Here is a 24269-nt window from a genome sequence, read left to right on the forward strand (position 1 = left end):
CGTGACATTGTCTTTTCTGCTCTGTATTTATGCACTGCAAACTTCACATTTAGTGTGACCGTAACAAGACAGAATTCTGCACATGGGCTGTGGAGGTTCAACAAGCCCAGTTTCTTTGTGGCCCAAAGACTTAATTATACAATGAGACAATGCATCTGGGAGAACTTCAATAACAGTGCAATTTTATTTTCCCATCTTGAAGCTGTTTCTCCTATAAAGGTGGCACATCTATTAATTTTAACAAGCACTCCCCTTGTGAATATGCTTTTAGGAGGTGGGGATGAAAATCGGACATTTGCTCTAAAATTGCTTATATTCTGGTGAGATAATGTCTTGCCAGGTGGCAGTGAAAGAAGCAGGTGACACAGCTGGAGAACATGGGAATCAGCCCCTTTAATATTAAGGGTGGTTAGAGTGTGTGAGGGTAAAGGTGGCTAGTTATCTCGGGAGGATGCTGGTTATGGCTGTTCTGTAGCAAACAGATAAATGCAGTCATTTAATAAAATATGTTTCTTTCCTAATTAAAGGCAGTGTAATATTTTTAAGGGCCAGAAGGAAAATTTTTAAACCAAGATGTTATGTCCTATTTTTAGAATGGTACCCAGCCAAAAATATGTGCCTTCAGCTGTTTGTTATATGTGGCCTCCAGAAATGGAGCCGATTGTTTTTGACCAACACCTATTTCTAACTCTGTGTGTCTAATTTTATTGAATATGAAATCATGTGGGGATGTCTGCCCACCTTCTAGCCATTTAAAAATAGTCTTAGAAAAGGAGCTTAGGTTCTACTACCGGCTTTACCAATATGATGAGCTGGTCTATTACTGGCTGTGAGCCTTCTCATTAGTTTATGTCACCAACTCCTAATTGTTGTCATCTTCTGACAGCTACTTCATGTTTTGACTGTTGCAGCTCCTGCTCACTGTCACTCTCTCTAGCACTTCTCCTGTCTTAATTCTTGGTAATTGCAATGTACTCACAGATGATTCTTCCAGTTCCCTTGACTCTTTCCTCCAGTGATCTCAGCCACTCACTCCTTTGATCAGACCCTAGACTAGTGGTTCTCAGCTCAGGGTGATTTTGCAATGTCTGGAGATGTTTTTGATTGTCGTGACTGGGGAGCTGCTATTGCTGGCTTCTAGTGGGTGAGGGCCGTGGATGCTGCTCAACATTCTACAATGTCCAGGACAGCTTGCAGCAACAAAGAATTAACTAGTCCAAAATGTTAGTACAGCCAGTGTGGAGAAACTCTTCCCTAAACCTGTCATTACCCAACTGCATCCCCTCCATAATCTCTATCTTAAACATTTCACTTCTTGACCACTACTGCTTGCCTTTCCAGCCTCTGGCACCTCTGCACCTCTGGCACCTCTCCTTACCAATACCTCCAGTCTCTTGACCCTTACCTTTCACACTCAACTTCTTACCCAATTTAAATTCCATGGTTGATTGTAATCACACCCTTGTATATCCCTCCCTTCCTTGCAAAACTCAACTTTGTGTAAATCCAGGTCTTCATCTACTCTCTATGCATATCCATGTGATATATATAGCTGGAGCAAAACACAACTTTGCTGACTTGGTCCCACTTTAAATTCATGACAATAAGCCTTAAGTGGACCTTTAATGCTGTCCAGCAATTACAGTGTCTGTTCCTAATTCATTCACACTTTGGCTCTCCAACATGATCATTTTAATATTTGCTCATATTTTCTCAAACCCCCAAATTTCCTTTCCTGTACTCACTTTTAATTCATGACCTCACTGCCTATTGCACCAAGAATATTGAAGTGATAAGAAGACAACTTCCACAGACTCTCTCTGCCCCACCTATCCACACACCAGCACCTACACTCGCCTACTCTGCCTGCCTGCCTATTATCATATGCTATGGACTAAATATTTGTGTTCAGTCCTGGCTGGTGTTGCTCAGTGGATTGAGCACCAGCCTGCAAAACAAAGGGTCATCCATTGGATTCTCAGTTAGGGCACATGCCTGGGTTGCAGGCCAGGTCCCCTGTAGGGGGTATGTGAGAGGTAACCACACACTGATGTTTCTCTCCTCTTAAAAAAAAAAAAAAAGAAGATCATCAGTGATTTCTGTGTTATTAAGGTCAATGATCAGTTCTCAGTATTTATCTGACTTATTAGCTGCCATGGATAAAGTTGCTGATCACTCCCTTAACCCCTTTTCCCTCATATACTCTATTCACTTGGCTTCCAGGTTACCTAATACTCTCTTGGATTTTTTCTTATCTCTTCATTTGCTCCCTCTTCGTCTCCTTTGCTGGTTCTTTTTCTTTTCCCTGACCTGGAGTACCCAGGGTCCAAAGCTTGATCTTCTCTTCATTATCTACACTCACTTTTTTGGTGTTATTATGCAGCTTCTTGGCCTTAAATGTCATTTATTTATATGCTGATAGATCTCAAATGTATGTTCACAGCCCAGACATTTCTTCTGAACCCCAGACTTCTATATACAACTGTCTACTACATATTCCCACTGTATGTCTAACAGGCATTTCAAATTGAACATTTCCCAAACCAAAGTCCTGATCCTCCCACACCCAATCTGTTCTATCCACAACTTTCCTATCCCAGTTGGTGCCAAGTCTCCCTTTTCAGTTGCTCAGGCCCAGAACTTTGGCATCAGCTGGACTCCTCTTTCTCTCAGACTCTACATGTAATCATTCAATAAATCCTGTTGGCTGTACCTCCAAAATATGTCCGGAGTCTGACCACTTCTTCTCACCTCTCTGATATCACCCCTGGATAGAACTAAGTATGTCTCATCTGTTTTACTGTGAGAGCCTCTAACTGGCTTCTCTGCTTCTATATAATTTGGACTTCTGTGAAGTATTGTTCACACACTTTTCCCTTTTCTCATTTGGCTTGAGCTGAGTTAGCTTCCTCACTTGGAATGCACCCAATCCTCTTTCCTAAGGGCTTTTGCTGTGATCGTTTTCTCTGCCTAGCAAGTTCTTTCAACCCTGATAATGGTACTATCCCCTTCTTCAAGTTTGTGTCAAATCGCTTTTCTGAATGAGGCCTACCCTGAGAGCTCAGTTAAATCTGCAGCCTGCTTTCCTGCTCTGCTCCCCATACTCCCACCCTCCTCGCTTTGTCCCACTTGTTTATATGTGCCTCTCTGTTGTTCCCTGGAATATCAGCCCCTAGAAGTCAGGGATCTTTTTTTGTTTCATTCACTGCTATACCCAAAGCAGTGTGAAAACTGTTTGACACATGGTAGGTGCCCAATAAATATTTGCTGAATTGAGTTGATAAATTGAATTAAGTGATCCTGGGCATATCAGGTATTTGGTCGGTATTTGTTTCTAAGTTTATTAGGTGGTATCTGCCCTCTCCATCTAAGACATTTGTTAAGAGAATCAATCAGTAAGGGCAGGTACATAGCATATGAGAGCTTTTGAATAACGTACTATACTGATGGGATATAGTATTACTAAATACAATTCTTCAGTTGTCCTTCTCGTAATCAGTACCAAATAGACTGTTATTACTTGGTGTTAAGTAGAATGGTAATTATATACAGTATTTCTTTAGAGTTTTATGACTTATTCTTGAGGATAGCTTCATGAAATGAGGATAAAATATAATAATCCCTGTCTTATAAAAGAGAATCTTGAGGTAAAAATAAGACAAATTATTATACTCAGGTTATTTGATTTGAGGCGGCTGTATTAATAATAATAATGAGGTAGTCTTGAGTTCCAAAGCTGTAGTGGTTTCGTTCACTAAATCATATGTCTCTCTACACATATGTTACTATTGAACTGTAAACATTTTGGCAACCAGGTTTATTCATCAAAACAATTGTGTTTATGTACATAGAATCTAAAACAGTCAAACTCAAGATGCAGAGAGTTGGATGGTGGTTGCTAGGGCCTGGGGAGAAGAGGAAATGGAGAGGTGATAGTCAAGGGTACAGAGTTTCAGTTGAGCAAGAGAAGTAAGTTCTCGTCAGCACAGTGCCACAATTTTGTACTGTATAGTTAGCATTTGCTAAGAGGGTAAGTCTTATGTTAAGTATTCTTACCACTGCCCCCCAACTCATAAAAGGGAGTGAGAGGAAACTTTGGGAGGTGATGAATGTGTCTATGGCTGTGGTTTCATGGGTGTGTACTTATCCCTAAACTCATCGAGTTGTATATAGTAAGTATTATAGCTTTTTATATGTCAATCATACTTCAGTAAAGTGATTTTTAACAAAACCCAAACAACTGTGTTTAAAACAAAACAGCCACCTCCTCTAATGATACTTACTTGTGTCTAGTGTGTGCCAGGTCTGTGTTCTGAGGTTAGTGGCAGCAAAGATACAGTAGCTGGATTGGATCGCTCCACAGGGTAGAGCAGAAAAATCCCGCTCTATCGTCCAATGAACCTTTCACCATAAGTGTCTAGCTTATGGTGGTTAGTCGGTGCTTAACTCTGACATGTCATACTCTGGCTTTGGTTAAGGGCTTGGTTAGCTTTTATCCATGTTTCATGTGGCTATGAATTAACATTTTTTGGGGGGGATTGTTCCATATGTTTTATTGTTTTTATTTCTTCTGAAATTAAGCTATTACTTACACTATAAACAAAGAAGTAGATAAAATGTATTGAGCATCTACTATTTCCCCGAGTCTGTTAAAGTCGAAGAATAAGATGTAGGCTTTTTCCTCAAGGAGACAATCTAATATAAGACACAGAGATTTAATATATATAATACAGTTAGATAAGTACAATAATAGAAACATGTACAAGCTACATGTCATGGTAAAGGAAATGACCAACTGATCTGGGAGGAAAGATGTTGATTAAGAATAAATATATATGTATACACATACATTTATTATTATTCTTATTACTATTACTATTATTTTTACCATTATTATAAGTAACTGTCTTAATGGCAGTGAGCAACTATTTTCTTGTGGCCCAATGTTTTTAGTGCAAGTACAACTGAAGTGTAAGAACAGTTGCTTGACAGAAATAGAAAGAGAGGGAATGAGGAATAGGTAAACAGAAGATTATTTTCTATCTGAAAGACACTTTGACATTTTGTAGTTGGGAACTTAGCTGCTTATTCAGTCCCTTTTCTAAGGAGAATTGTTTTTGTGGCTAGTAGAAGCAATAATGTTTCTTTCCTGATGGATAATTTTCTCAGGACCACAATTGATGCATAATGCATTGTTTAAAAAGTCATACACAAATATAAGCAAATCTATTCCACACTGGACATTTTGGCTACATTCTTACCTTGTTAAGCCAGGAGAGCATTCCTTTTGAGAGCACCAGAAGGGTAAGAATCTGTCTCTGTTCTCCTCAATGGGTACTTGGAGAGAGGACAGGACATGCTTCCTTCACTGTGATTGCCCTATTTCAGACTCCTTGTTTGTTTAGACCATTTAAGTAGGAACACACTGGCTTTCTGCTTCCATTTTCTCCCTCAGCTTTCTTCCCTCTCAAATCCATTTTCAACATTCCTACCAGACTTTGAGTTCTGAACACAAATCCAGTTATGTTATTCACTGTGATTGCCCTATTTCAGACTCCTTGTTTGTTTAGACCATTTAAGTAGGAACACACTGGCTTTCTGCTTCCATTTTCTCCCTCAGCTTTCTTCCCTCTCGAATCCATTTTCAGCATTCCTACCAGACTTTGAGTTCTGAACACAAATCCAGTTATGTTATTCTCCTAACTAAATTCTCTAATAGCCCTACATTTGCCCAGAGCATTAAGTCTACATCCTTTTAAAATGTTATTTAAGGTGTCTTGTCATCTAACAATAGACTTCCTTTGTAGCAAAATCGCCTACCATGCCTCTCCACCCAGTCAGTACCCTAGTTATACAGCAAAAGTAGATAATGACTTGCTTCAACAAGAATATGATGTAATAGACATATTGAGCATTATATTTTAAGTAACATTTTTCTTCAAGTGAGGAATAAGAAATCAAGTTGTCTTCCCTCAGTAGCTTGTCTATAAACAGAAATCTCTATGCAGCTGAACCATTTTCCTTATGTTCTGTGATCATAAATGCTGAATTACCCCAGATGGCAACAGAGTTCTACCAGAAAAAAAAGGATTGTTTCTTTTTTTTAGGTTGCTAATTTTTTTTTCATTATTAAAATTTGTTTCAAGTTGCAATTCAGTGCTTGGAGACAGTTTTTAAAATCAGCCCAGAAGATACACATCTAGCGGTGTCACAGCCTCTGACAGAAATGTTCACAAATTCCTTCTGTAAGGTAAGTTGTCGTTGCTTTCTCGTTAGTATCTGATTTAAGTATGACTATAATATTATGTTGGATTGTTACTGTTTCAGGGACCAGGTCTATAAGTAATTAACTTCTTTCTAGGTATAAGACAGTCTACATGGATATGATTAGTGACCTAAAATATCAATGTAATTTTTTAATGTGCTTTAGATTTTCATAGTAGTAGCTATTCTCATCCTCTCACTTTTTTTATGTTTAATATGTCTTAGTTGACTTTTTAAATCCTTCACAGTATCAGAGCGTTTTCAGATTTCCAACATCAGAATTGACATTCCCCTAAAACATGGACTATAAGTTAAAAAGTAAAAGGGTTAATCTTTAGGAAGCAGCCATGTAAAAATAGATTAATCAGAGGTTGAATCATGATATTGAAGAGATTTCTTCAAATTTGGCCATTGATGAGTTCTTTAAAACAGGGAATGGTAAAAAACAAACAAACAAACAAACAAACAATAATAAAGTAAAAAAGAAAGGTTCAGGGTCAATATGCAAAACTAAGATTGAAACCCAAGTTTTCTGACTCCTGCCCACCAGTACTGTTTATATGGTCTCTGGTTTCTGGCCTTTTCAGGGAGCGTGGACCATAAGATTGTCTGAAAAAAAAATTAAGATTAGGGATGTTCTTTGTGGGTTGTTTCTTTTTTTCATTACATTGTGGTACATCATGAACAACTTTTGTTTTTGTAGCTCTGTGTTGAAGCTTCAGTACAGAGCAGGGAGCTCAGCTGAAACATGTAGCACATGCTTCAGCCTCGAGGGGACATTGCTGACAATACCACATTGGCTTTTTCTAGAGCTTGTTGGGAAGAAGCTCTTAGAGTTGCAATGAGAATGGTGATTTGGCAGTACACTGCTCCCTCTTTATGGTTTTTGTTTTTGTTTTTAATTATTGATTTGAGAGAGGTAAAGAATGGAGTAGAGAGAGGCACTGGTTTGTTGTTTCACTTATTTATGTATCCTTGGTTGATTCTTGTATGTGCCCTGACTGGGGATCGAACCTGCAACCTTTCCTCTCTTTTTATTCTTGGAAAGAGAATACTACAGCTATACTTTAATTTGTCAAACAGATGAATTCTAATTACATGACAGGATATAAGGGACAATGGCAGGTCTCTCTGCTCTTCATCAGGGAATTCCTCTTTGTTTTGGTTGTTGGGATCCTTCCATTGCCTGGGCTATGGCCTCCTTTGGGAACCCTGTTTTGGGGGCTAGATATGCCTGTGGCCAAAACCGACCTTTATGCCGAGATACTGGAGAGGCCTGGGCTTGAGGTAGCATTTGGATTCGCTCTCTCTCTAGCTCCTGTCACTGTCATACCTAGTACTGAAGAGATCAGAACTCCTTGTTGTATCTCCTAGGAAGCTCAAATTTTTGTTTTGCTTAAATAGAATTCTTTTTTTTTCTTTTGCTATTTTGCTTTGTTTTTGATTGTAAAAATTTTTTGCCTGCTATTTTTAAAACACAGTTTTTTGAAACAGGCTCCATAACACCATGACACTATAACATCTTGATGTTAGAGCTATCAAGTTTATTGACACTTAGTCAACAAAAAGGGTAAGGGAGATTATATCATAAATGTTACATAGGTATGTTGGCTACAAATTATACTTGCTTGAAAATATAGGCTTATTTATGAACTCCAGAGTCAAATTTAAAAGCAACACAATTTTTAAAAAATCTTTTTAAAATGGAAACATGTCACTCAAGATATTTCTAAATTTTCATTTAGTTCAGAAGTGCCTTTGGCTTAAGCCTTATTAATGTAAAAGAAGTTTCATCATGATAGTAGATACTAAAAACAGGAATTTTCATATTTTTTTATCTTATGATAAAATTAATAATATATGCCCACTGTCAGAATGATATAGAGACTGAAAATTTTATCTCCATGTACTACTACTTGTGAACACCTTTCCAGTCTTTGATTTCAGCCTGCATGTGTGTATATCTGTGTGTGCACATATTTAAATGATAGGATCACACCATAATGCTTGTGTTGGTAAACTGTGAATTTGACTTATGGAGATATCTCTTAGGATAGTAAACATTATATTTCAGAATTTTCACTAATATAAACAATCCCTTGAACACCTTTCTATTCCTATGTTTCATATACCTGTTCCATTTTTTTGTTCACGAAGCAGGATTCCTGGGTATGGGGAAAGGAAAAGAAATTTGATTCACAGTTGCCCATTATCTTCTAGAAAAATTCCACATATTTCTTTTTCTAATCAAAGTATGTGAGGACTTTCTCCCTAGTCTTGCTAACACTATTATTTATTTAGGTGTCAGAGTTCCTGACGTGGAATTACATATGATTTACTATATATGGGGGATGCATTATTACATTACTTACAGTTCTTTGAGGTGACTCCTAATGTAGCTAAAAGGAAGTACAGTAATGTTTATTTACTTTCAGAATGACATTCTGCCTCTCTCAAACTCAGTACCTGAAGATGTGGGGAAAGCTGACCAATTAAAAGATGAAGGTAAATATTTCATAGAAGAATGACTTATTTGGTAAAACTTTATGAATCTCTGGAGAAAGTGCCTTTATCAATCGATAAGATTCTGGTTTACACTGTGAAACAGAAATAAATGTGATTGAGAAGAAGCCTAAAAATATAGAATGGCTTGTGGGCGATATGGGTGTGGCTTGCTTCAGAGAACCAGACTGTCTGTGCATAAAACTTGCAAAACACATCACTAAGGACCATTACTTGTAACTGTATTCACTGGGTGTACTCGAGAATCCCAAATTCTTCTTTATGCTCAATTAAAGAGATGAAAATAATTTTTATTATTAAACTTTAGAATATTTAGTGTTTTGAGTAACTTGAAAATTGTTAGTGCAAGCATGTAGCACTTACATGTTTATTAGCACATTTGATCACTATATCATTAAATTATCTAATAGTGAATATTAAAACATTCTTGGTTCTAATGAATAAATTACTGTTGTGTGAAAACAAATGGCCACAGTAGATTGTCAAGTAGAGGGTTATTCTGGGTTACATGTTACACCTGGCATCTGTGTTAATTGTGTCTTCTAGCCAACCAGTACCTTCCTGAAAGGTGGCTTTCAAATATTTTTACGTGCTTTGCTTCTGAAAACCACAGTAAAATCAGATGAAACCAAGAGGAGTTCATTATTCTTATTCCCTGACACATCAGAGAAATATGGGCATATGTAATTGTTTTGATAATTAAAGGAGACAATTTAATAGGAAAATACTATGTAACTATAAAGTGCTATGCAATCCTTAGTTATATTTGTCTTCACAAAAGTCATCATTTTTGTCTTGAATTTTTGTGTATTAAATATTTTGTAACTTGAAGCTTTTTTCATCAATATGTATAAATGTGTTTATACATGTGGTATATATATACATTATAGTATATATACATTGAGGAAAAGACATACAATAGGTTTTCTTAATCATTTTTTAATTGTTATTCTGTTACAGTTGTTCCAAATTTTTCTTTTTTGCCCTCCTCCTCCCATCCCACTCCCCACTCCCACAATCAATTCCCACATCCGTGTTCATGGGGCATTCATACATGTTCTTTGTCTAGTCTCTCCCCCTTCTTTCCACCATTATCCCCTCCCACTCCCCTCTTGGTACTTTCAGACTGTTCCATGTTTTCATGCCTCTGGTTCTATTTTGTTAGTTTATTTTGTTCATTAGATTCCTCTTATAGGTGAGATCATATGGTATTTGTCTTTCACCGACTGGTTTATTTCACTTAGCACAATATTCTCCAGTTCCATCCATGCTGTTGTAAAAGGCGAGAACTCCCACTATGGAAAGCAGTATGGAACTTCCTCAGAAAACTAAAAATGGATCTGCCTTTTGACCCTGCAATTCCACTGCTGGGACTATATCCTAAGAACACTGAAACACCAATACAAAAGAACCTTTGCACCCCGATGTTCATAGCAGCACAATTTACAATAGCTAGGTGCTGGAAGCAACCTAGATGCCCATCAGTAAATGAATGGATCAAAAAACTATGGTACATTTACACAATGGAATTCTATGCAGCAGAAAGAAAGAAGGAGCTCCTACCCTTTGCAACAGCTCGGATGGAGCTGGAAAGCATTATGCTAAGTGAAACAAGCCAGGCAGTGAAAGACAAATACCACATGATCTCACCTTTAACAGGAACCTAAACAACAAAACAAAGAAACAAGCAAAATATAACCAAAGACACTGAAATAGGGAACAGACTGACAGTGACCAGAGGGGAGAGGGGAGGGAATTTGAGGGGGGACAGTGGGAAGGGTTCACAGGAACAAACTTAAAGGACACATGGACAAAAACTGGGGGGGGGGGGGGTAATGGGAGGGGAAGTAGGGAGGGTTGGGTGGGTGGGCTGGAATGGGAGTAAGTGGGAGAAAACTGTACTTGAACAATGATTAAAATAAAATAAAATAAAAAAAGAACTCCTTTCTTTCTGCTGCTTAGTATTCCATTGTTTAAATGTACCATGTTTTTTTCATCCACTCATTTACTGATGGGCACTTAGGCTGTTTCCAGCACTTAACTATTATAAATACTGCCGCTATGAACATAGGGGTGCATTAAGGTCTTTTGAATTGGTGTTTCTGTATTCTTATGGTGTATTCCCAGCAGCAGAATCACTAGGTTAAAAGGCAGTCCCATTTTCAGTATTTTAAGGAAATTCCATGCTGTTTTCCACAGGGCTGCACCAGTCTGCATTCCCACCAGCAGTACACTAAGGTTCCCTTTTCTCCGCATCCTTGCCAGCATTTGTTTGTTGATTTGTTTATGATGGTCATTCTGACTGGTGTGAGGTGATATCTCAGTGTGGTTTTAATTTGCATCACTCTGATGGCTAGTGATGCTGAGCATCTTTTCATATGTCTCTGGGCCCTCTGTACGTCCTCCTTGAAGAAATATCTATTCATACCTTTGCCCATTTTTTAAATTGGATCGTTTGTCTTCCTGGTGTTGAGTTGTATGAGTTCTTTATATATTTTGGAGATCAAACCCTTGTCTGATATATCATTGGCAAATATGTTCTCCAATACAGTCAGTTTTCCCTTTTCATTTTAATGATGGTTTCTTTAGCTGTGCAGAAGCTTTTTAGTTTGATGTAGTCCCATGTGTTTATTTTTTCCTTTATTTCTCTTGGCCTAGGAGATAGGCAAAAATATTACTACCTGCAATATTGAAATTTTCCTGCCTATGTTTTCCTCTAGGACTTTTATGGTGTCACGAATTAAAATACTTAAGTATTTTATCCATTTTGAGTTTATTCTGGTGTATGATATAAATTGATGATCTAGTTTCATATTTTTTGCATGTGCCAGTCCAGTTCTTCTGATACCATTTATTGAAGAGACTGTCTTTAATCCATTTTTCAGCATCTACTGATATGATCATGTGATTTTTTTCTTCATTTCTTTATGTGGTATATTAACATTTATTGATTTGCAAGTATTGTACTATCCTTGCATCCCTGGGATGAATTCTACTTGATCATGGCATGTGATCTTTTTAATGTATTTCTGAATTCAGATTGCCAGTATTTTGTTGAGGATTTTAGCATCTTTGTTCATTAGTAATATTGATCTGTAGTTTTCTTTCTTTGTTGTGTCTTTACATGGTTCTGCAATTAGGATGATACTGGCCTTATAAAAAAGAGTTTGTGAGTCTTCCCTCTTCTTGGATTCTTTGGAATAGTTTGAGAAGGATAGGAGTTAGTTTTTCCTTAAATGTTTGGTAAAATTCACCTGTGAAGCCATCCAGTCCAGGGCTTTTGTGTGCCGGAAGTTTTTTGACTACTGCTTCAGTTTCACTAGTTATGGGTCTATTCAGGCTTTCTGCTTTTTCTTGATTCAGTTTTGGCAGATTGTATGTTTCTAGAAGTTTGTCTATTTCACTCAGGTTGTCCAATTTCTTGGCATGTAGTTGTTCACAGTCATTTCTCACAATCCTTTGTATTTCTGTGGCATCAGTTGTAATCTGTCCTCTTTCGTTTCTGATTTTATTTATTTGGGTCCTCTCTTTCTTGATGAATCTGGTTAAACATTTGTCAATTTTGTTTATCTTTTGAAAGAACTAGCTTCTAGAGTTACTGATCCTTTGAATCGTTCTTTTAGTGTCTAAGACATACAATAGGTTTTAATACTAGTGCTACTACTACTACTACTAATGGTAATAATAAAATGCTACCCCAAGATAAAAAGGTCAGTGGCAACTAGAAAATCCCAATAACCCAGAAAATGTAAATCTTTTACATGGAAGAAGCATCTAACTTAATCTAAGTACCTAGACTAATGTAGTTAACTTCTTGCTTAATCAGAAAAGCTATTTAATCCTCTAACTGCCTTAAAAGCACTCTATTCATTTCTTTTTCTTGGGGGGAGGAGAAAATTAACTTTCTTAACTTTAAAAAAAACTGCCTTATTGAGCTATAATTCACATACCATGCAATTTACTCCTTTAAAGTATACAAATTCATTGGTTTTTACTATATTCACAGAGTTGTATAGCCATCACCATGTGTATATAACATTTTTATGACTCCCCGCAAAGAAACTGTGTTTGCATTAGTAGTCACTCTTTGTATTAATTTCTGATTCTTAATTTGCAGTAACTTTTTATGATTTCAGATGCTTTTATCTACGTGCATTTAATCTTCCTATTTCTCTTCCTGCAAATGTGCCCCCCCCCACCTTCTCCCATTAATTAGCTAATGATCTATGAAAGAACTAGCCTAATAGGAGAGCTTGTAGTCTCCAGACAGCCAGGAGAAATAAAAGAGCCTTTTGGGATATATTTTCTCCTAATTTTAGTGTCTTAAAACTTTTGAATGGGTCTTTTTTTCTTTAATAGAATGTTAAAGATAGCCACAAGAAATCCCTTATTTTATTGACCAGTGAAATTACTGCCATGTTATCTGCCAGTGCTCTTCCTGAAAATCAGTAGGCTGATTGTGGGCTAGCCATGGTGTCTGAAATTCTGTCTTACTAGAAATTAATGTCTCATAATCTCCTTTTCAAAAGAACCTATGTCTGGAAGAGATAGCACAAAAATGTTATCTGCCAGTAGCATATTAGCATGATTGGCTTTACCAGTTCACCCACACAGCAGCTGCGAGGGCATGGCTGCTCAGCAGATGTGTGTTTTGACAGGGAAGGAGTAGAAGGCCAGATCTAGACTGACTGATAACTGAGGAGGGTGTTGCATTAAGGTGGGGGGACAGCTCTAAAAGGAAGGAAAGAGATGAAGATAAAGAAGGTGAGAAGAGATTCAGTTCTGTCATGGTATCATCAAATTAGTGCATTTGCTCACTTATTAAAGCTTGGATTTTATAAGATATATGAACATTAATTTTTTTAAGACTCCCTATTGTCAAAATTATTCAAACATACTGAAGGCTAAGAAATATCAACCCTATTGTATAATACAGAATTTATCTGCTATGTGACTGAAAAATCATGTTGTTGAGCTTTGTATTATTGGAGTTTCTGTGATTAAAATTTATCTTTCAGAGTTTATATTTTTCCTATATATTGTTCTTACTGTACCTCCTGATTATTTTAGGCAATAACCACATGAAAGAAGAAAATTATGCTGCAGCAGTGGATTGTTACAGCCAGGCAATAGAACTGGATCCAAATAATGCGGTTTATTACTGCAACAGGTAAACTGGCATTATTATGGCAGGTTTACTGTTGTAAAAGATTTACATTAATAGCTCTGAAGTAGAACTATAAAATTTAGATATAAAGAAGGAAAACAATCAACTCACAAACTTACTGTTAGAGGCAACCTCTGTTACTAACTTTTTGGCATATTTTGTTTGATGTAAGTATAATCAGTCTTAGATTCAGCTTTATTCACTAGGCATATCATAAACATGTTCTTTTATTGAAATCCTGCATAAATGTTATTTAAATTGATAGAAATTAGTCTATTGTTACCTCTTCATCTCATCTATATTTCCAGCACCTGTCATTGTGACTGGCAAATAAACACTCAGTGCTTTTTTTATTTTTTTACTATATGGATAGCTGTACCTTAATTTACTTCTGTTAACCTATTGGCAAACATTATAATGTCCATTTTTTCCAATATCATAAAACTGCAAAAATCATCTTATATTTTATCCCCATAAAATTTTATCTTGTTCTAGTCTCTAATTTATGTGTCCCTTCATGTTTTTGGATAATTTGTTTTTTCTCCTAGTTTCACGTCATCCACGCACTTGAGAAGAGTACCACAGGTCGCACTGTGTCTGTTACAAAGTCACTGAAGTGAGCAGTCATAGGGAGGTGGTTAGGGGTAGGGGTTCTGACCCCAACTTTGGATTCTAATCTCTGGCTCTGACACTTACTGCCTCTGGAACCTTGAGAAATTACCTAACATATCTATGCCTTAGTTTCCTCATTGATAAAAAGTGGATAACAATATTTCCCTGATAGTTTTGTTTTAGAGGATAAACCCATTAATACATATAAAATAGTAGGAGAGCATTGAGTAGAGAGGACTGTACTGTACACATAGCTGTTACCATTATTATCTGTGCAGTCTGGTTTTTTTTTTTTTTTGCTTTGATCAGAATATGAAGAGAAGTCCAAGTTTATTGGGTTCCAAATGTACTGAGTCAATTGTCTTTCTCTGATGTACTAGTCTGGTGGTAACCCTGTTAAAATAAAAGTCTCACAGGACTTCTGAATTAATCTAGTGTCATTTTCCTTCTTGTTTCGCCTCAAATATTTTTATGAAAAATTTCAAAGCTGAAAGAAGTTTACAGTGAATTCTTATATATCCACACCTAGATTTTGTGATTGATATTTTAGTATATTTGCTATATCACATATTTATTCTTCTGTCTGTGCCTCTCTCTTCATTATTCCATCTATTTCTGATGCATTTCAAGGTACATTGCAGCCACTGGTACACTTTCCCTCCTAAATACTTAAGCATGCACATCATTAACTTAGTTCAATAGTTTACATTTTTTCTTCTGAGGTAAAATTTACATGCAGTAAAATGCACACATCTTAACTGTACTTTCACTGAGTTTTGACAAATGCACATACCTGTGTAACTCAACCCTTATCAAGATATTGAAAATTACTACCAGCTCAGAAAGTTCCACATATATCCTTAGCATCAGTTGCCTAAAGCAATCACCAGAAGAAACTGTTTAGTTTTTTCCCACCATAGATTGGACTTGTTTCTTTTAGAATTTCCTATCATAGGAATCATTTCATTTTACTGTGAAACTTCTTTTGCTCAGCATAATGGTCTTGAGATTCAGCCATGATGTTACATGTGTCAGTGGTTCTTTTATGAATTGCTCAGGGGTATTACACTGTTCAAATGCACTACAGTTTGCATTTTCCTATTCATGGTCACCTGGGATGCTTTCAGTATTCTTTTGTGTGTGTGTATGTGTACATTTTGTCCAGAATTTATCATTGTGTTATTTGTGGGAGACCTGGATCCACATGAAATTTCGGGCCATAATGGAACTCTACATTCTCTTTTTTCACAAACACAAAAACATTCTGTTCTAATAATCTAGGACAGGAAAATAGAAAATCCAAATTATTAGTGGAGAATAAATTCCCTAAGCTGTGGTTTTATGTTTGAATTTTATTCTCTGTAATCAGATGAATATACATAATATTTTAATTTAGTATATGAAATCTGTAAATAAATACATTTAACAGTGTCACAAAATGTTATGACCAGATACAAATGTTACCAGGAAATTGCTTATTTATAGAGCACAGTAAGCCATACATTTTGAACTATGAATATGGCAAAATTGAGTCTAAATAAATCATTTATTTTAATGAGATTAAGGGTCATCAATAGTCTTATGTCCATGTATTAAATGAGATTCTTGGCAATACCTGTGCTTGCTTTCCATTTAATTATTCTTAACTTGAAATCAATGATCATGCTTCTTTTATATTTAAGTAGCATCTTTTCCCCTTAAGAGTTTAGTAATAGAGCATGCAATTTAATATCAAATAATTAGAAGATCTAATTTGTATATTTAATACAAATATTGAATAAAGCTTTAGGATTTTTTTAGACTGTAGTAGCTATAAATATTTCAGTAGCCTATAGTCTTGCCAACTACCCCTTGCTGTTTTTTTTTTTAGTCAGTTAGCCATCAGAAGTTGGAAACTCAGAATAGCAGATCTAACTCTTTTTGATATTAATTTTTATAGTTTTGTTACTAATCAAAATATTGTTCACATATTAACCTCAATAAAATGAACCAAAATTTACTTTTATAGAAGTAACTTACGAGTTAGAAAACAATCAGGTGGCATATTTGTTAAGCATGAGTCTTTCTATTTAATCACTCATCCTCTATTTTGACCTTTTGCATCCTAATGATGCTTTAGGCTCAGTTTGGATACCAGGAAAACCTGAGTCATTCCTTGAAAACCTGTTATTTATTTTTGCTTTCTTTTTGTACTCCCAGCAGCTCTTTATCCTGATATGTAACATTTATATAAGTTTATCATGTGTTCTTCCTTATCTTACATGCATACTTATTTTATTTCTTCAGGTTAAGGACAGAGATTGGATCTTATATCTGTTTGTATCTCCTATAGTATCTAGCACTGTGCTTTAGAGGAATTCAGCTAAGTTTTGTTAGATGCATGGAGGACTACAGAAAAAGCTGAGAAATTTAAGGTCATGTTGAAGTGACCACACACTCACATTAACACTTGTATACATAAAACAACAAATGATTGAGTATAGGTCTAAAACATTTCCAAGTTCTTTTTTAGTATGAAATGATACTCATATTAAACTAGCTAGTTTTCTATGTCTTCTGTCCCTAAACAGTATTCTTATTTCTTTTGTACATCCTCATTGACAAGTACATCACTTTACCCCTAGTAGTCTCATGTTTCCGGGATGAATGGTTGAGTGACTGAGGCAATAAATGGGATTAAAGATACATAGGAAAGAGAGAGAGCGTGATGGAAACAATTTGAGTGAAAGGCCTCTCCAGTAATGGGGAGTTTGAGTTGGAACTGGATTTGATGGATGGGTAGAACTTGGATAGACAGAGGAAGAGGGGAAGGCATTTTAGATTAGAGAGTACAGTTAAAAAGGCAAGATTAGGGATCGTCAGGGCATTGTACCAAGGAATGCTGGTGACAGTGTGAGCTCTGAGAGAGATGGAAACAAAGACCACACTGTTTTCCACTTTTTCTTTTACCTCCATAAACACCATGTATTTGTTAGGTTCACTGGAATTTGTACTTGGTTTGTTGAATTTGGTGTTGAATCTCAGTTCAGCCACTCACTAGCTTTGTGACCTTGGGCAGACACTTAACCTCTTCAAGCCTCATTTCTTCAATTTTAAAATACAGATACTAGTAGTTGCAAGGAGTAATAATATAAAGTTATTAGTATAGTTTTAAGCTTTCAATATTTGTCTTTTTCAGAAACAATGTAATTCCTAGTTGTAGGAACAGGTTTTTGCTAGAATTTATTTATGCATTATATATACAGCATGTTGTAAAAGTAGGTTTATGGTTGTGAGTACACAAAACAGCTTATTCTTACATTATTATTTATTATTATATTATTTTCCATGAACAATGGAAAATACTGTCTCAATATGAACAATGGTAAACCTACTTTTGCCCCACCGTGTAGTATGAGAAATGTAAGGTACCCCTGATTTTTTTCTGTCTTCTTTTCCGTAAGAATAGAGCACAATATTCATGCTCTTGCTCACAAGCTGAAAAAAGCAAGGTTGTCTGAAAACACAGTGACTTTAACTGTATTGTTCTGTTGGAATTTCATTAGTTATGCCCTGATAACCAGACAGCAGGGGCAGAGAGAGCGGACCACATTGTTATTCAGTTCAGACACCGGCGTGCTTGGCTTCATCTCACAAGAGACTCAGGTGTAGCCAGGCTTCTCTTCCCTTTTCCAGCCTCAGAGGTTCAGGTTCTCTCCTCTTTCGTGAGCCACACAAATCTGCTTTCATCCTAGCTTGCCCTCGGTGATCTGACGCTAAAGCTATCAAGATTGTAACAGTCATCCTCTTCCCTTCCACCCACTCTTCTTTCTGGGTCTGATTCTCAGTTCTTTATTCCTAGTTTTATTATCAGTATCTGGAGGCAGTGATCAGGGCCTCTTCTCCTGTTCTTTTCCCTCCCAAATAGCTCCTTTGTGCCCTCCTCCTTTTCCATTACTACCCCCTTAGTCCAGGCTCTTAACTGTTGCTAAACTAGTGGCTTCCAGTTTCTACTTGCACTCCCCACTCCAGTCTTATGCCAAAAGGACCTTTCTAAAATGTGAAATAATCTGATTCTTGCTTTCTGTTCACTAGTTGGAAATACCTTCGTGATTGAATTTAAGCTTCTCAGCATGATACCTAAGATCCTTTATAATCTAGGCTCTTTTTTAACTTTATCTTTACTTTCCTTCCTACTCTGTTTCTCTTCTCTCTACTCTCTATGCACATTTAATATGAAATTTACTGACTTTTAAAAATTACCATGTTGAGACACCTCTCCATGCTTTTATGTGCTCCTTCCTCTGCCTAAAATATTTTTTACCTTATCTGATTGGTCAACTGCTAGTCCTCCTTCAAGACCCTGGAAGATGTTGCTTCTCTTGGGAAGATTTTCTTCATTTCTTCTGTTCCCAGCCTCCTGACCATGCCCCTGTGCTCTTCCCCGCCATAGCCTATGGAGTGGTGCTGTCCAGTGTGGTAGCTCCTAGCCACATGTGGCTGTTTAAATGTAAACTAGTAAAATACCCTGGCTGGTATGCCTCAATGGATTGAGTACTGGCCTGCGAACCAAAGGGTCTCCAGTTTGATTCCCAGTCAGGGCACATGCCTGGGTTGCAGGCCAGGTCCCCAGTTGGGGTGTGTGAGAGGCAACCACACATTGAAGCTTCTCTCCCTCTCTTTCTCCTCTCTAAAATAAATAAAATCTTTTAAAAAATGTAAATTAGTAAAATGGCAATGTAAAATTAATAAAATAAGAAAATAAAATAAAAACGCACTAGCTGATTTCCAGTTCTCTTGAGTAATGTGGCTGGGGTTACTACTGTATTGGATGGTGCAGGTAAAGGACTTCCCTATTACAGAAATGCCATTACATAGCTCTGCACAGGGCTAACCCCACCTTTCTCTGAATTGTCTCTTCTGTTGATACCTCCATTGTTGTATTTATCATACTATTTATTTATTTATTTACATGACTATTTCCCTATTAGACAGTGAAAGACCAGAGGACAGATGTGTTTTCTTCATCTCTGTATATCTGGTTTTGAGTTCAGGATTTGGCGCCTTATACATGAATTTTTAAAAATTACCATTCAATGTGTTATAATAAATTACCATAATTGTTATTCCCACACTTAAATTATACCATATTTGGCTAGTAGGAGCAGGAGCTCCTTTAAACTGACTATGTGCCCTTTATATAACTTGTTTTCTAACATTTTCTTGCTTTCTAAGACAACAAGGTATTCCAGATTTGCATTGTGTTTCCTCTGCTCTAGATGTGGGTTCAACAAGTAGCTGCTGCTCCTTTAATAGAGAATGGTATTTAGAAACCAAGAACTGATTGCAAGAGGTGATCATTGCTAATGAAATGTTATTGCTTCTAGGTTTTTTCAGTGGACAGAGTGAGGTAATATGTTTTTTGAAAAGTCATCAATTTATACAGACAACTTCTACTCACATGTCACTATCACAGAGATTTCCTTTGCCTTCCCCTATTTTACATTTGTATCCCTCTTCCCCCAGGACAAATACCCTGCTTTCCCACATTATCAGCATCTTCCCGGATCAGCTCTATCCTTCGGTAGCCTTCAGATGGTATTACACCAACATTGCCACTCTAGTGTAAACTTCAAAATTTCTTTGCAATTATTTTTGCCATCAGAATACATCTCACTAAGAATATGTATCAGAGTACTGTGCTTGAATGTTACTTGAATTCTTTTTTTAAATATACATACAGTTAGGATTATTTGTTTCTGTTTTATTCAGTTTGACAGTTTGCTTTTTTCATTCTTTCTGAAGTCTCATTCCCATTTTATATCACCTACTGCATTCCTACCAATCCTGTATAGGATGAGAGACTTTTAATATAGGTTTGACTTCTGAACCATGTAAATGCTTTCCTTAAAATTAAACTAAAAAGGAAGTTCAATAAATAATGACTCTGTCTGTAATAATGCTCTTTGCCTTATGTCTGATAGTTTCTATACCAGCTTTCTTTTGCTTGCTTGGTTTTCAGTTTGCCTGATTGTTCTTTTCTGTCCCCTTTAAACTTCAAACCTGTGTGATTATGTTTTAAGTAATATATTATGTATGAAATTTGAGAATCTGATTCTCATCTAGGCAACTTTGAGACTTATATGTTTGAATTGTTTTCTGCTATCTTATTTTTGGCTTTTTTTTTCCTTCCCTAGCTCCTTTTTTTGTCTTATATTGTGTTATTTTTACTTCACTTTCTTTATTTCCAATTAATGGGAATTGATACATTCTATATTGCTTCTTTAATGGTCATCCTTGTCATGCTGTTAGTGTTGAGTGTTCAAATAAACCTATACCTCTTTTTCACATGAACTACTAAAACATGCTAGCTGAATTCAGTATTTTTAGGTACAATTTTTTTAACTGAAGCAAAGAAGACTCTGTTTATTTTTTTCAGGTTTTATAATGTTAGTTTAAGAAGTAAGGGTCTCAGTCATGCTATAAGAAGAAAAGTTCACAGCATATTGGACTCACCACTGCCTTTCTTTATAGCCTCCCAGCTCTCCTGAGGATTTTAAGCACTGTTAAAAGCCAGGAATATCATTTTGATTACTGCTCTATTGGGTTGGCCAAATAGTTCGTTTGGTATTTTTCCGTAAGATGGTCTAGTAGTGCTTAGTTGTCTTTAACTTCATTCAAAACAATTTTGCTAGATTGTATTGTGGTGTCATATCAGCATGCATTTAAAAAAACTTATCAAAATTGGTGAATTTTTGTGTAGCCATTTTAATAGTGAAGATGGAAGAAAACATGCAACATTTTCCACATATTATGCTTTATTTCAAGAAAGGTCAAAACTCAACTGAAATGCAAAAACAAAAAAGATTTGTGCCGTGTATGGAGAAGGTACTATGACTGATTGAAAGTGTCAAAAATGGTTTGTGAAGTTTTCTGCTGGAGATTTCTCATTGGACAGTGCTCCACATGGTAGACCAGCTGAAGTTCATTGTGATCAAACTGAGACATAATTGAGAACAATCAACATTATATCGTGGAAGAGAGCTGACATACTCAAAATATCTAAATCAATAAAGCTACTGGTGAAAATGATAAATGTGTCTTTTATTTTACAAGACACTAAACGAACTTTTTGGCCACCCCAATATTATGCCTAGAAAAGTGTCTGCTTTCACTAGCCCTCAAGAGATAATTAGTTGAATGAATAAAGTAGAAGTATTCAGTCTGGAGAAGAATGGGTGGGGTGGGTGGTGGCAGGATGCAGGACAGGAGACATTTGGGAACTTTTCAGTTTGAACAACTTGCATGTTGAACAGAAATTCTACATGTTTATCGTGGCCCTGAGGATTGAAGTCAGCACTGCAACAGGGACACGGAGAGCTGTCTGCTCTCAGGATTGTGTGGAGGGGTAACAGGTGGCTTCATTATATTGTCAGGTCCCGGTTATTCCAGGGAGTTTGTTAGACATAACTTGGAAGGGATTACATAGTTCTTAATCGCTTTGAGATTCTATGCTAAGTAGATGGAATATGCTGCCATCCTTAATTAAAAGCCAGATTTAGGCACATGGTTGAATTGGGTTTTTCAATTTAGACTTGTGCAGTGATCTTAATGCTACTAGTAAAGTGATCACTGAACAGCACAATACTGTAGGTAGCCATTCCCAGCCCTCACTCACTCTATGTGCTCCCTAGTAATCCCAAATGTCCTAGTGTTTCAGTTTTCTGTTTGGGCAAATTAAAAAGGCAGTAAATAGGAAGGTCAGTCGTATGGCTTTTACACATTTTGTCTTTTCTATAGCAAAGTAAACAAACAGTGAAAGGCAGCTTTCATATTTTCTCTGAATTTTATTTGAGTTTTCATTTGATTATAGAATTATCTTAAGACAGTTAGATTTAGATGTTTACTGGGAGTGATACACAAATTGGGACATGGAGAATGTAGTTGTCTTAGAACCTGAAAATCTAAATTAGTGTCTTGGATGCGTACAATAAAAACTCTCTTCTCTTTCTCTTAGGGCTGCTGCTCAGAGTAAATTAGGTCACTACACAGATGCAATAAAGGATTGTGAAAAAGCAATAGCAATTGATTCAAAGTACAGCAAGGCCTATGGGAGAATGGGGTAAGTTCTGGGAGAATGTTCAAAGTAGTACCAAATTGTCCCAGATAATTCTGTTCTTGATGGCTTGGTTTTGAATTTCCTGCTAAATATTGCACCCTCTCAACTAATAAGAAAATAAACATAACACTGAGGGAGGAAATGATTGCAGTTTCTGCGGCTTGGGAGGGAGATGGTTAGTTGCGTGGTGAATAGTTGGAGAACAATTATAGCCATGAGTAGACTCACTTCATGTTCAAGACCACAGATCTCATGAGTACTTAGTATTTGGGCAGACTGTACTACTATATACTTTCTTCTGAATTCACCTCACCACTTTCTCCGTTTATTGCTTCATACCTACTCTTCATATTTCCTCTAAACTGTCCATGTGACTCTCGGCTAATGATATTGCCTTACTCTTGAGAAAATATTAATAGGTGTATTTAAAAGAAAAGTAGCTCATTTTCCTACTGCTAAATCCACCAACGTACCTGTATTTGTATCTACTCAGATTGCCATTTTTCTTGTTAACATGGAAGGATTCTTATCTAAGGCTGGTGCCTTCATTCATGCTTTAGATCTCATCCAGTTGTACCTTCTCTAGGACTTCACATTTGTAATCTTCTGCTTTATCTCCTGCAACACCAGTTTCCCTGTCTCTAACAGGGATAATGACTTCATATGAAAAGGTTACAGAATCGACCATTAAAACCACCCTTGCACACAGTTACATCATTTCTTAGTTCCTTTCTCTACAAAGCCTTTGATAGCGATCAGTACTTCCTGTCTCATCTTCCTCATCTCTCATTCTCTCTAGAGCGCATTCTGATAGGGCAATTTGTCTATATCATTCGACTGAGAGCTCTATTCAAGGTCACCAATAGTCTGTATTTTGCTAGGGCCAAAGTTCAGTTCTGTATTCTCACCCTACCCGTCTTTTAGTATTTGGCATAATTCACTTATTTTTGAAATACTTCATACTCGAGACTTCTGTGACACCCCACTTCCTGGCTTCCTGGTTTTCTTTCTACTTTACTGGGTGTTCTTTTCCAGTCCTCTTTGCTGGTTCTTCCTTCTCTACCACCTCTAAGTAATGGTGCACTCCAGGGCTCTCTCCTCTCCTCTGCTGCTGCTGGCTGTCCATTATCTCTTCTGATTTCATCCTGTCCTATGCTTTCGATTTCCATTTACAGTAGATACTCACGATTCACAGATTCTGTATTCATGAATTCACCTCCTCGCTAAAATTTTTTGTAGACCTCAGCTGAGGTTATGTAAGGCAATGCTTTGCCTTTCTGTTTCAGCTCTCATGCTGTAAACACATACCCTTTTTTCAGTTTATTTAATGCTGTATTTTTTGCCTTTTTGTTTTTTGTTTTTTTTTTTATTTCCCTGCTTACAATGGACCCAAACATAAGCCAAAGTGTTGCCTAGTGCTCCTAAGTGCAAGGAGGCTGCAATGTGCCTTACAAAATATACATCAGGTAAGTTTCATTCAGGCGTGAGTTAGTGCTGTTGGCTGTTAGCTCAATGCTAATGAATCAATGATATGTAGTCAATAAGTTTCTTTAAGTAGAAACACACATAAAACAAGATTATATATTGATTAGTTGATGAGAATAT

General features: G+C 36.6%; 1 protein-coding gene across 3 annotated transcripts in view; it reads left to right on the forward strand.

Annotated features, from left to right (window-relative positions):
• SGTB (small glutamine rich tetratricopeptide repeat co-chaperone beta) overlaps positions 1-24269 on the forward strand; it is a 59706-nt gene that overhangs the window by 26967 nt on the left and 8470 nt on the right. For all 3 annotated transcript variants that reach the window (XM_045848250.1, XM_045848248.1, XM_045848249.1), the window contains 4 exons: positions 6147-6250; positions 8700-8769; positions 13858-13957; positions 22563-22667. In XM_045848250.1, the coding sequence (XP_045704206.1) occupies positions 6147-6250; positions 8700-8769; positions 13858-13957; positions 22563-22667 (379 nt within the window). The remainder of the gene's footprint in view (positions 1-6146; positions 6251-8699; positions 8770-13857; positions 13958-22562; positions 22668-24269) is intronic.

This window comes from Phyllostomus hastatus, unplaced genomic scaffold, assembly GCF_019186645.2.
Source record: "Phyllostomus hastatus isolate PE091 unplaced genomic scaffold, TTU_PhHast_1.1 phas_contig_58, whole genome shotgun sequence".
Lineage (NCBI taxonomy): Eukaryota > Metazoa > Chordata > Mammalia > Chiroptera > Phyllostomidae > Phyllostomus > Phyllostomus hastatus.